At 37.5% G+C, this 13,579-nt stretch overlaps 1 protein-coding gene across 4 annotated transcripts in view; it reads right to left on the reverse strand.

The window, feature by feature from the left end:
- wwp2 (WW domain containing E3 ubiquitin protein ligase 2) overlaps positions 1-13,579 on the reverse strand; it is a 47,613-nt gene that overhangs the window by 12,549 nt on the left and 21,485 nt on the right. For 3 of the 4 annotated variants that reach the window (XM_059546734.1, XM_059546733.1, XM_059546732.1), the window contains exons 10-11: positions 11,506-11,680; positions 421-475 (exon numbers count right to left, since the gene is read on the reverse strand). In XM_059546734.1, the coding sequence (XP_059402717.1) occupies positions 421-475; positions 11,506-11,680 (230 nt within the window). Of the gene's footprint in view, positions 1-420; positions 476-589; positions 825-11,505; positions 11,681-13,579 lie in introns of those variants that run through there. The other variant, XM_059546736.1, reaches the window with a different exon arrangement.

Consider the following 13,579-nt stretch of genomic DNA (forward strand, 5'->3'; position numbering starts at 1 on the left):
GTATCACTCCACAGTCACAAGCATCAATTTCACCTCCAAACTATATTTCATGGCTAGTTACGTATTGATTAATAATTGGGATAATGATCGAACAGACTCACTTTGGGGTCCTGATCACCCTGTTGAGGTTAATTTTATTAACCCTTTCTACTACATGGATGTGCATAGCTGCTTTGTAGGCAAAATTTACTTTCATCTCTGTTTCATCTTTGTTCAACGCCTTGCGATCACACAGCTTATATGCTGCTGGGTGCTAGGTTTATTTTATTGTAGCGAGCCACCAAATTCTACTATTTATCAGTAGATGTAGTTTTAAATATAAAGATTATAGGCCTCTTCTACCCCTAAAGTTAACATCAAACTCACAGTGACCTCATAAAAGACACCTGAGCTGAAGGTTAAGCATGAATGAGGACTTACCCCAGCCTGGAGGAAGAGCCCCGAGCGGGTCATTCTCCACCGCACCTCCAGACGACTGTGACAGACAAACAGAGAGAGACTGCAGTTAGGACACACTTTCTAAACCTTTTGTGTGTAACAACCCCGTCACAGCAGAACCCACAGAAGCCTGTTGAAATGAACTACCAACCCAAAAAACACCAGGACCATACAAATTACAGCTGCTGGTACTGTAAGAAACCCTGTGACACAATGTGCTGGATGTTTCTTGAAGGTGCTGAAGGCAGCAGATGACAGAGTTTGCCTCGCGCTCTCAGAACAGAGACTGACGGAGGTGTTTGAGTGCCTAGCCAGGGCCGTCCAAATACTACATGCCTGCTTCAGACAGAAAAAGACACACACACTGACACACATATGCATGCAGTGTTCCAATGATCTCACTGGCTGCGAGAAAGCCCCACCCTGTCTCCATCCGCCCAATCCCGACCCCACCCATGCCTCCGTCCTCTTTTAGAGGAGCTGTGAAAGTACACAGGGAGGCGCGATGTCTGAGCGGACTGAAGTGAACATTCATGAGCGCTCCAGATGGCCCAGCCCCCCACCGGACAAAAGCACCTTTATTCACCCACCATTGCTGTGTTTACTCTGTGAGCATGTGTGTGTGTGTTTGGTGCATGGAAATTTCATTTATTTGTACACCAAAAACATCCACCCAGTGTGTGTGCTTTAGATGGACATAATTATATATGAAAAATAGGCAAACGCAAACTCTGTGGGCATGTTTGTGCATTTATACCCTGAACATTGAAAAAAAAAAAGTATGGAGTAGATTTCAAAACTGCTCTTTAACTTAAAGATGGCATAATAAAGCAAAATGAACAGCAGACTTTAAAACTCAGAGGCTAAATTAAACTATTTGAATCCATGCTAGGATACTTCCAGACAGATAACAGGGTTGACATTTAACCTTGAGTCAGACATCATAAATGCTTTAAAAAAAAATAAAAAAATAAAAAAATGTAATTAGGTTGCCACAAACATATCACATTAATATATTTTACATTTTCAACTTTATCTACACATAATTAAGTTTTTCACTTTAAAATGGTCCGCTATGAAACATTTAAGATTGCCTCCATGGTGTTCTTGTATGGAACTGTCTGTTTTAAAACAGGCTACATCATTAAACTTTTTTTTAAATAAATAACATACAATAAAACAAAAATGCACATAAAAAACAACACGTATATTTTTAACAATTCATATAATGTAATTCCAATTTTCTATATTATATTATATAAAGGTGATGTGTGTAATTTCTGTGACACAAGCGTCACTAAATGAAGCAGCTAAGAGAATACCTAGTTTCCCCAAGCACACCCCTCATCTGCCATCTTCCACCCCCAAAGCAGATGTGGGAATATTTGCATAACACCGCCCAAATATTCACGCAAAGAAAGAAGGAATAAGTTTTATTCTTGCTGTTGCCACTGGCACCATGTTGTGGAGACGCTGTTTCGTTGTTTGTTTGGCCTTCCAAGTGAGGACACAACTAGAAATCAGAGGTTAAGTTGTATTTACAACACTGTTCCAGAACAGTTCAAACCAAATATTCAGATGTGTGCAGCGCATTTTTCGGAGGACAAGGACTGTTTCCTGTGAGAGTAGCCAACAATGCCGGTAGTGTTGCTTTCGTCAAAGAAAATTGAAAAATGAAAATTTAAAAGAAAACGAGACAAGACCCAATGTAAATGCTGGTCATGTGACGATGACTATAATTAATTGTATAATGCAATACGCGACTAAATGTGGTTTACAAAAAAATATATATATATATGCTAAAATGTCTCTTAATTTTCGTTGACCAAAACGAGACAAACAAAATGTTAGTCACGTTATTATTCTGCAGTACTTCTGTTTCCGGTGTCTTACTTCGGGGGCTGCATCAGGTCGCACTGCACAGATGCAGGCAACATCACTTCCTCAAGCCCCACTCACGGCATTATTTAGAAGACGACAACAAACAAAGAGTTAAGTGGGATTTATACTTTCACCTGGCTCCGCTGACAGCCAGCGCACTTTCCCAAATGGACGAGGCTTTTAAATTTGCTGCATTCACCATTGTACTATTCTTTGCAACGACAGGGGAGTGACGAGGAATAATTGTCCTCCAAAACCATCGGGAATCACCGGTGAGAAGTCATTTGCCAGTACAAGTCTTGTGATGAATGAGTTGAGGAATTAATTATTTCTTTATGTACAAACTTAAAACAATCTTAAACTTTTTCCTGTATTTCGCATCAAACACAAGACTACTGTAAGCAAATAGTGTATAACTAGGGCTGCACGATGAATTGCATGCAGTATTTAATGCGCATCTTGTCAGTAAAGCCGGTTTTGTAATCAGTGGTAAATCTCCATCACCTGCGCGCTTTCACATGGAGCAGAATTAACTACACAGAGCCGTTGTTCACTAACAAGCTGCGCAAAACCACAATCATGTTCTGCGCAGCTTGTCAGGCTTTACTGACAAGATGCGCATTAAATAATCACATGCGATTTATCATGCAGCCCTATGTATAATTAATATCTAAATTAATTCTTATTCTATTTTATACAATAAAAATAAAACGTACTTCAAATGAGAAGCCTTGGACAAACTATTCAAACATAAAAAATTAAAAAATAAACAAAAAAAGCAGTTTTCCATGAAAAAGCACCTGACAGAGTTTGAACTTCACATTAAACTGCTTCTGTTTCACACAAGCGCCAGCACAGAGGTGTTTGGCTAGAATCGCCCTGAACTCATGCATGTTCGGATGCGGAGCTGTGCGGAAAATGACAAAAAATGCCGTGCACGCCCCCACGCGAAATGAGTTTGCACGCACTCAAAGCGAGCTTCCAGGAACACCGCAATGACGTCATATTTTCTGCGCTCACCAAAGCGAACTTGCGGACACGTTGAGTATAAATCCATGAGTACAAATGAGCTGATTTTTTTATTTTTTTATTTATTGGTGTGTACTTCTAACATGTTTGGTTGGTAAAATAAATGTTGTAAATTTAAATCAGAGCATCTTCCGTGTCTGGGATGGATGTATTCTTGAGTCTATAAGGGAACAATAATATAATAAGATTACCTTTGAAAAATTTGGTTCGTCTATACTTCTAGGTACTTGTACTATATCGACTGGGTTAAATAAAATTGCATTACTAAAAACAGACTAAAAGAAAATTTTCGCAGACTAAAACTAGACTAAATAGTCATGGATAATTAAATAATACTAAAATGCTCAGACTTTTAGTTGACACACTTGACTAGACTAAAAAGAGTATGAACATGACTAAAAATTTTAATAAAATCTAAAATGACAGCTTCACACAAAGACTAGACAAACTAAAATTAAAACAGGGCACCAAAAACAACACTAAGTGCGCCAGTGTCTGTTTCTATAAAGTGGGGCAATTCCAACTTTGCAAGGACAGTCTGCCGCTTCTGACTCACAGCCTGTAAGTACGTTTTCATATGTAAAGTATTTGCCACTGATGATTCAAACATGAGTTTTGAGCAGTGTAGAGTAGCACTTGTTGTTTGTTGTTTCTCTCAGACATGGTTTTGTTTACACAGTGGGCATATGCATACGCAACTCAACGTGTAAAACACAGTACAAGTCATTATAATCAGTAATTATGTCCCCACTGTATAATGTATAATGGGTTTTATTGGATTTGTCTGGTAATGCAGGGACAGCATCACAGTATGTTAAGGGACGTAACATTTCCATCACACGCTTGAGGTATTCAGCCATTCACAACACACTGGATAGCTGGCCAATCAGAGCACACCTCGCTTTTCAGAACGATGAGCTTTGTAAAAAAAATTAACGCATTTCAGAAAGGTGGGGCATAGAGGAGAAACAATAAATGTACAGTATGTTGAAAATAAGGTTTTTTTTTTTTTTTTACCTTAAACCTAAAACACATTTCATTACACCAAATATACAAAATAATGTTCTTTTTAGCAACATTAGATGACCCCTTTAACATCTAATCACTTCATTTTTAAAGGAAATTTTAATGTAATAGCTAGAAAAATAAAGAATCTCTCAGAAAATAAAATGCATTAATCTTTTCCTGAGTGCTTGCCGTTTTACTATGGGCCTTAACTGTGTCATTGCATTCGTCTTAAACTCAAGAGGCGTTCCTACATTTGGAGCCAAGAGCTCTGACTAAGCAAACTTTAAACTGGCCATTTTACCACAGTTTTGTCCTTTTTCCAGCAACCCATTATATCAGTGGTGCTTGTGGATGAGGCATATCTGATATCTTACATCTTAATTTATGAAGCATTACCAGCTGTATGCCTTAGTTTGGCTAAAGTTGGTCAAAAATGAGGGGGATGTTAACAACTAGTGCGTGTTGTCAGTATGCCCCACCCTCAGCAGTTTCTATGACTAAAAAAGGTAAGAAAAAAAATGAAAGAAAACCATGACATCATCCTCACTCCCTCCACACAGCCATTAGACCCATACCAAGCCTCAAAGAAACCGAGAGAGAAGAGAAAAATAAAGGCATAGTGAGAGAGGGTGAGTGAATACATAAAAAGAAGAGAGATACAAAGGAAAACAGAATCACTCACTTAGACATAGAAGACTTGATTGGCCATATAACTGGCAACAGAATAAAACTTTCCTTGCTCTTAAAGGAACAGTTTATCCTAAAATTATCTCTGCCGTGAGTCAGTGAACGCCATTTTTTAATGTTTGACAGGAATGAGGGACAGAAGTACAGTGTGTTCAATGGATTGTACTGTTATTGGACTAAATTGAATCAACATTCAACTAAACTGAGTTGAATAATTACACTAGTGACTTTTTAGAGCCATTTTACACCTGTAATTGTATTTTTTTTATAACTGAAGAACGTGTCAATGTTAATGCTGTTATTTCCTTGTTTATGGTGTAAAGCTGCTTTGAAACAATCTGTATTGTATAAAGTGCTATATAAATAAATGTGACTCGACTTACAAACAAAAAACATCTTTCTAAAAAAAAAAAAATGTTGTAGATAAAAAAATGGTAACACTTTAGAATAGGCCAGGGAACACATATTCATTATTAACTGATAGTTTTCCCTGAACAAACTCCTAATTTGCAGCTCATTAATGGTTAGTAAGGTAGTTGTTATATTTAGGAATGGGGTAAAGAGATTAAAAGATCTAAAATATAGTCATGCAGAATAGGGCATTGATATGTGCTTTATTAGTAATAATTATCAGTCAATATGCTAGTAATTCAGTATACATGCTAATAAGCAACTAGTTACTTGGTCCTTAAAATAAAGTGTTACACTCTAAAAAATGCTGGGCTGTTTCAAACCAACTGTTGAAGCAACCCAGCCTTTTTTAGAGTGTACCAAAAACACATAAAATTTATGAAAATTGTGAGTTTTGAAGTTTACATTACTAATACATACCAATGTAAAAAGGCCATAGTCTATCAGTTTAACAGACTCGTGTCCATCCATCTATATGGTGTCTAGCCTCACTAAGTTCTATTGCAGTAAAATTGTGAAAAAATTACCTTTTCTGTTAAGTGTTTCCCATAAAATTAAAGTGCATATTGAAAGCTTTCAAGCTCCCAAAAGCAAAACAATAGTCTTTACGACTTGTACTCCATAGTCCAAATCTTACAGTAGCTTTTAACAGACCCAAAATTAAATAAATTATTAATTTTTCCATCTACCAAAGCTCATTTTTGGAGCTTAAAAGGCATGATTATAGTGAACTACTGTTGTAAGAAAAATCTGTGAGAAGATTCTGATAGGGATATTTTGTGTATATATATATATAAATCAGAAAGTATAAGAGGAGAACTGTGAGAGATTTTTATTTTTGCTTGGGGCCGGAAGCAGCTGTTAATGATACACAAATCTCTCAGGAGATTCTAATGAGCTGCAATTAGGACACAAAAAGCCCAGTGTGTTGTGTGTGCTGTGTGACGTGAGCCATGGCCAACAGAGTGAGCTGTGTTGTGTCAATGGCAGCGTCCTGTGCTCTCAAACCCCTATGTAGCAGGCAGGTAATGTTGAAATCAGCTGCCACATTTGACACTCATGTGAGAATTAAACCAAAGGTCTCTTGAACCAACGCAGTAAACTACCATCTAAACTCCGTAACATGATAATTTACTGCCAAATGTACACAATGGCACAGAAGCGCTTCTTAAATAGTATTTAAGTGTCTTTATACATACAGTCTTCACACAAAATGCTGCTTAGAAGTAGCATAAATGTATTTACAAAGCAAATACAACTTTATACTTTATATAAAGTGGGTCTGTGGTGGATCAAGCTTAATTTAGTCTGGGTTCGGGCATTATGCGTTAACAGATTTCTGAGCAGTCACAAAGCAGACTACATTAATAATTTTAGCTGTTCAACATCATATTTAAAAGCCATAATTAAAACCCATTTAGAATGCCTTAACTGCAAATTATCAGTATATTATGAAGCTACAATGGTGACACACACACACACACACTAAACTATTCAAAATTAGGTAACTGCAATACACACAAGTATTGCAAAAGAGTCTTTCCTCATCGAAAATGTTCTTTTGAAACTTTTCTTCTGTGGGACGAGGTATGCAAGGGCTTTATTGTTTCAGATGAAGTCTAAAGTAGGGAAAAGTGATTCATGGTGATTCATCCCCATCTTACATTGGGCTTCTCTGGGTGTTATTGTAGCAAAAACCAAGGCGGCACAACATTTTACTCAGATTACCACCAGCATGTCAATTCATTGGATTCGAGTCTTCGCATGGAGCTGTGGTATTCAAGCACTCTGAACTTAAAGGGAGGGTCCTGGCTGGTTAGTATGGATCCGGAGAGCACAGCGAGTTCCTTCATCTATTCTGTGGGTCTTTAAAGTGCTGTTGCAAAGGCTTATTGAGTGTGTTTTAAAGAACATACAGAGAAGTGCTGTTTTGTGTACATAAATGACACTGTTGTGTATTTCTAAAGTTAACAAAGTTCTAAAACATCATGGTCCAATTTTACCTTTGCTTATAAAATAAAACAGCTCACAGAATGCACCCTAAAACATGAAAGAGGTGGTTCCACACAAGAATGAAGCCAAACCTGAATTGTGATGTTTTTCCAAAGGATTACTCTACTCTACTCCCAGCAAAGAGAGACCAGAGGAGAGAGAGAGAGATTATGTGTATGTGCATCATATCTCTGCTAATATTTAAGATGTGAGCTCGATGATTTGAAAAAAAAAATTGTTGCCATCTCACTGCTGATATAAATGGAAAGGACTTTTCAGTAGCAAAGCTGAAAAGCTCAATAACACATTAATAATAACATGTATTATAATATTATACTGAAAGACAGGAGCTCGTACAATTTTCTGGTAAAATACAGTTTAGAGATCATGTACGAACAGGTCCTCTAGAGAAATACAGGGAAATCAGTTCTTGCAAATTTCCAAGATGAGAAGTTGCAACATTGCCAATACATTTCTGTTTTGATGCTATGAGGGAAAGAAGTATAAGAGAATCAGTGCGAGAATGTACGAGGTCAAGACATGTTAGAGAAGTCTGCTTTGAGCCAATCATAAAGCTGGCGATTACTCCACACCATTAGGCATATCAACGATTAATTGATGATCGATTATTTGTCGATAAGAGATGCAATCGATCAAAAGTTATCAATGGTTGATTAACCTTTTTCATTTTGGGCTGCATGCGGCTCATACACACTCAACACTTGCAAGAGGCTGTAAGTGACACTGACGGTATATAAATGCATCATCATTCATTCATAATGTACAAATTAATCTTTTCATGTGATTTAACCTTTAAAAGTAAACTAAAATAGAAACAACACAAAGTTCTTCGAAATTGAAAGCAATAGAAATGTAGTAGCTAACGAAGTAATTTCCCGGATAATTGTTTCATATCGTGCACGTTGCAGGGCTGCAGTACACAGGACAGATAGGTTATAGGCTATTCAATCCTTGTTAATTCGTTTCTAGGATTTATTAATTTGCGGAAACTGTCCATGTTTCATTAATTCTGTTCCATAAAATGACCCATGATTCAACTGAAATGAGGGAACAAATTAATAAATCGAACGAATCGAATTCTTAATTCATTCCACAAAGTCTTTCATTTGCCTTGAGTTTATGAGTGAAAGACAATAAAATAAACCTGCGAAATTAGAGAGTTAAACGTTAAGGATGTAGGAAAAGAGACAATGGCTAAATAGCATTGAATTTGTGGAAATTCGTGTCCAACTGGCATAATCAGAGTTTATAATTTGTAAATAAATAATTGCTGGATTCAAAACAGCAATTAAAAGGCGGAGTGACCGACACTGACGTTACGTTTTCCCGGAGCATTCAATGATGTCACTAAACGTGACGCCGAGTATAGTTCACAAGTTTCTGCACGGACCTAATAGGGCACAGGCTTTCAAGAACTGGGACAAAATGGGATGCTTTAAGGAAAATGTGAAGCCTATGTAAGTAATAGGCCTAAAATAAAAATAACTATTTGTTTTCATAAAAAAGAAAAGCAAAATATATCGGATGTAAATAATTAAGATAATGGATTTAAAACAGAAGTGTGGCAGCGTTCCATAAACAAGTTCACAGAAAGAAAAGGATGATAGCCCGCATTCTATTTGTTTGCTTTATTTTACAAGAGCACAAATCTCCTGTTTTTATTTTAAGTGTGCACAAATAAAAGTAAACACTTTTGCGTATTATATTTTACTCCAAAAAAGTATTTATTTTATTGTCATCTCAGCTCAGCTGGTCAATCGCACTGGCGCCTCACCCGCACACATCCCACATATTCTAACAATTCAAACTTCCTTCGCAGTCTGTTCATCATCAAAATAAAATAGTCAACCAAACATAAAAGTTTACACTGGTCAGTTTAAATAGACCGTAGTATACTGGTCCACTCTGCTGTTATGCCAAGGATGTTTTTGCTCATGTGAAGACGATGACCTTTTCCATCTATATGCGAATGTGTGTAAAGTACAAGCCTAGTTTACATGATAAATAATAGTTGGACATTCAAATACATTGTGAATATGGAAACATTTGTGCCGAATAAGACATGAGCAATAACCTCCAAATAAATCCAGCCACACCTGCACTCACTCCGTCCTCATATGCACACACACACTGTCACGATCTAATGCAATGTAAATGCTGGATTTTAAAAAACATGTACAGAATGCAAAAATTCAAATCTGACATTTTCCGGAACAATAATCCAGCAGGATTAAACTAAGTACTGGTCAAAATACTCAGATAAAAATGTTTAATGGAGCAACAGTGTGTTTTGCAGCAGCACTGATGGAAGTGTTTCTCTGGCAGCGCAGCACAGCCACACGCACCACAGTTACGTTTGAGCATAACATTTTTTTAAATGCCATAATGACGGTTGAAATCATTGCAATTGTGTTTTGAAATACAACAAGCACCACGAAACCATTTAAAGAGGCGCATTTAGCAGCCCAAATAGGAAACAGTCATCAAAGTAAAATGATCTCAAATGGCGCGCTCTCTTCGTTTGATCAGTTTATCATTTTATCATAATCGCATCTATTAATTTTATAATCCTGCTACTAGCATTTTATTCAGACTAAAACCCCTTTAATTCAGGTGTGACATTTTTTTGTTTGTTTTTTTTGAATGGCATCTGCACATCCTGTAATACCAGTGACTGCGCCGCTGCAATAGATGCATTTTGCAGCATTAATGTTAACAATTAATCGATTAATTGATTGTTAATTTAAACAATGATCGATCAAGGAAATGATCACATTGCTACACGCCATATATAGTACTAATATTTCATATATAGTACATCTATTTCCAGTGACTGACATCAATTCATCGAAATTTTGATCCTGATGAATGAATTGTAACTTAAAAGTAAAAAAGATAGAGAGCTGTCATTTGTGTGAACAGCAGATATGATGTACTTGAAAAAGTTTAATTTCAGAATATTTTTTTTTTAAATATATTTTTGAGGAAACTGTGATACACTGATACAAGAGTAAGGCCCCTTACATAGTCAACGCGAGAAACGCGAGCAAGCAATGCGAGGACGCGCTCCCTTTCATAGTCTAAACAGTGGACGCAAGCGTCACGGGCGATGCGTGTATGCAATACACCGCTCACGCAACAGGGGGTAGTAGAGTCAGGGTGATATTAGTAGAGTCGGGTCGCGTGATATTCATATCACAATGGCAACTGAAAAGGAGTGTATTCTGTTGCTGATTTTACATCGGCGGCAACAAAGGCAACGCAGAGATAGGGCCGTTAAGTTCGCATAATTTTTCCTCATCGCCCGCCATTGTATTCAAACCTTCTTCTTCTGTAAACACAATATACTTGAATTAATGTACAATACTTGCAATGTCGCCCCCACCGACAACGCATAGTATTGCGTGTATCGGCGCGTTGTGTATCAAAAACTAGGACGACACATTTGGCTACGCACCGACGCATAATGGCGGCCGAAGCGTAACGATGCGTAGCCTTGGGGACGCGTATGCGTACAGATGCATTGACTATGAAACGGCCCTAAAGACATTTATCATTATGTTAAAAAAGATTTCTATTTCATGCAATAGCTGTTCTTTTGAACTTTCTATTCATCAAAGAATCCTGAAATAAGTCATCACAATTTTCAGAAACATATTAAGCAACACAACTGTTTTCAACATCGATTATACTGTCTCTTCAGCAACAAATCAGCATGATCAGAATGATTTCTGAAGGATCATGTGACACTGAGGACTGAAATGATAATGAAAATTCAGCTTTGCCAAAGTTATTTTAGATTTTAATAATATTTTACAAAATTAAATGTAGTCTTGGTGAGCACAAAAGACTTCTTTCAAATGAGAAAGTGAAAAGAACAGATTGGCATGAAATGGAGCATGAACATTTACATCCCAGTCAGAGATGGATGATGATCATCTGTAGTGGCTAAATCAACCCTTGATTGTCAAAGACAAGTATAAGACCTCCGTAACTCAAAAGCTCATGAGGATGACGAAACATGACTTGGTTGTTTACCTGGTAGAGGTATCTCTGGTTGAACTGCTGCATGGCTCCCTGTAGCTGGCTGCGCTGAGACTGCCACTGCTCATAGTTGCGCACAGACTCGGCTGTGGGCCGCTGCCATGTGGTGGTTCTGGTGTTGTGATCCACATAGTAGAACCTGCCACGCTGATCCACACGCTTCTCCCAACTACAACAGACACCAATCATGGATTAACACCAGCCCAGTTAGATTTCATAATTTAGAAGATGCTTTTCTCCAAAGCAACTTACAAATGATGACAAAATTAAAGCAATCGAACCAAAAAATATGCAAGCATTGTGACAAGCTAGTCTAGCTCAGTACACGTAGCAAGTATTTTTTTTAAATAAATAAAAAGAAAATATGTAAATAGAACAGAAAAAGAATAGAGAACGCTAGTGTTAGAGGGTCAAGTTTTTATAATAAATAAAAAGAAAAGTAGATAGAATAGAAATAGAATAGAGTGCTAGAGTTAGAGGGTCAAGTTTTTATAATAAATAAAAAGAAAAGTAGATAGAATAGAAATAGAATAGAGAACGCTAGAGTTAGAGGGTCAAGTTTTTATAATAAATAAAAAGAAAAGTAGATAGAATAGAAATAGAATAGAGAACGCTAGAGTTAGAGGGTCAAGTTTTTATAATAAACAAAAAAAAAAGCAGGTGGTTAGAATAGAGAGTGCTAGAGGGTCAAGAGATGATTGGTAATATTAGTGAAGGTTTCGTTTACTGATAAACTTTAGAATTTATGACATCATGAATTCAATGATGAACTGCCTTTAACTGTCATTTTTCCTAATTAATGTTGTTCAGTTGCTTTGACAATCTTTTTTGTTTAAAGCGCTATGTAAATAAAGGTGACTTGACAGTTTCTGATATCAGAAGGCCATTTTGTGCAACCAGGATGAAGTGTACTTGCTTGGAAGCAAGGATTAGTCTTTAACAGGTTGCAAGCTTCCGTCCATTGGCGATGTTAAGTAAATCTGCACCGCATGGGGAAAAAAGAGTAGGGTGAAGCATAAAGCAGCAGTGCACACCAGGAAGGAGGTCCAATACTTTTGGGAAAAGGCTCACATTCCCATAAGACCTTTAAGGAAAATGGGAAGCCTTGAAAAAGAACAAGGGGCAAAGGAGCAAAACAAAACAGAAGAACGCAGAAGAATTCAAAAGACCTTGATCGATCACCTCTGGTATCTCAGTGATCCAGATGTCATGGTGGAGGAAAAAAAGGCAATGATTGCTGCAAAGGAGACTGAAGTGGATGAGGAGCCAGATAAAAGATATTTTTTTAGCATTGGAATGAAGGATTTGAGCAACTTCATCACAAAGAACACTTAGAGCAACTTCTCTGTTATTCTTAATTTCTACCAGCACTTCCTATAAATGAAGATCCTGGTACCTGGGCAAACAATGCAACCTACATCGCAACTAAGGAGATTGCTAAGAGCCTGACGGTGACCAATGACATGGCAAAAAGAGGTGCTAGGCGCTTACCCAAGAGTACAACGGACTCCTCTCAAAGATGCAGATCATTGTGCAGAATGGTAGAGCACGGAAATGTGTTTCCAGAAGCCCACAAGAGTACTGTGGTTGAAGGGCTTGTCAGATTATCATAAATATCTAAATCAGACCCCAATGATTTGTTTTAAGTTCACTTTCTTCACCAGTGCAGTAACTTTCACTTTTTAACCTTTTGCTTTCACATCTGCAAGAACTTTGCTGCTGAACGACATTTGAAAATGAAAGTGAAGTTACATGTGGCCAAGTATGGTGTCCCATATTCGGAATTTGTGCCCTACATTTCACCCATCCAAGTGAACAGACACAGCAGTGAGTAGTGAACAAACACACAAACACACACACACCAGAGCAGAGCAGAGCACAGCCATTTTTGCTGCAGTGCCCGTGAAGCAGTTGGGGGTTTAGTGCCTTGGTCAAGAGTACCTCAGTTGTGGGAACTGAAGGTGGAAAAGAGCCCTGTACATTCACTTCCCCCACCTACATTTCCTGCTGGTAATGAGAGGGCAACCCATGACCTTTGCGTAACAAATCAGCCTCTCTAACAAATGGG

The sequence above is a fragment of the Carassius carassius genome, chromosome 50, assembly GCF_963082965.1.
Source record: "Carassius carassius chromosome 50, fCarCar2.1, whole genome shotgun sequence".
Taxonomy (NCBI): domain Eukaryota; kingdom Metazoa; phylum Chordata; class Actinopteri; order Cypriniformes; family Cyprinidae; genus Carassius; species Carassius carassius.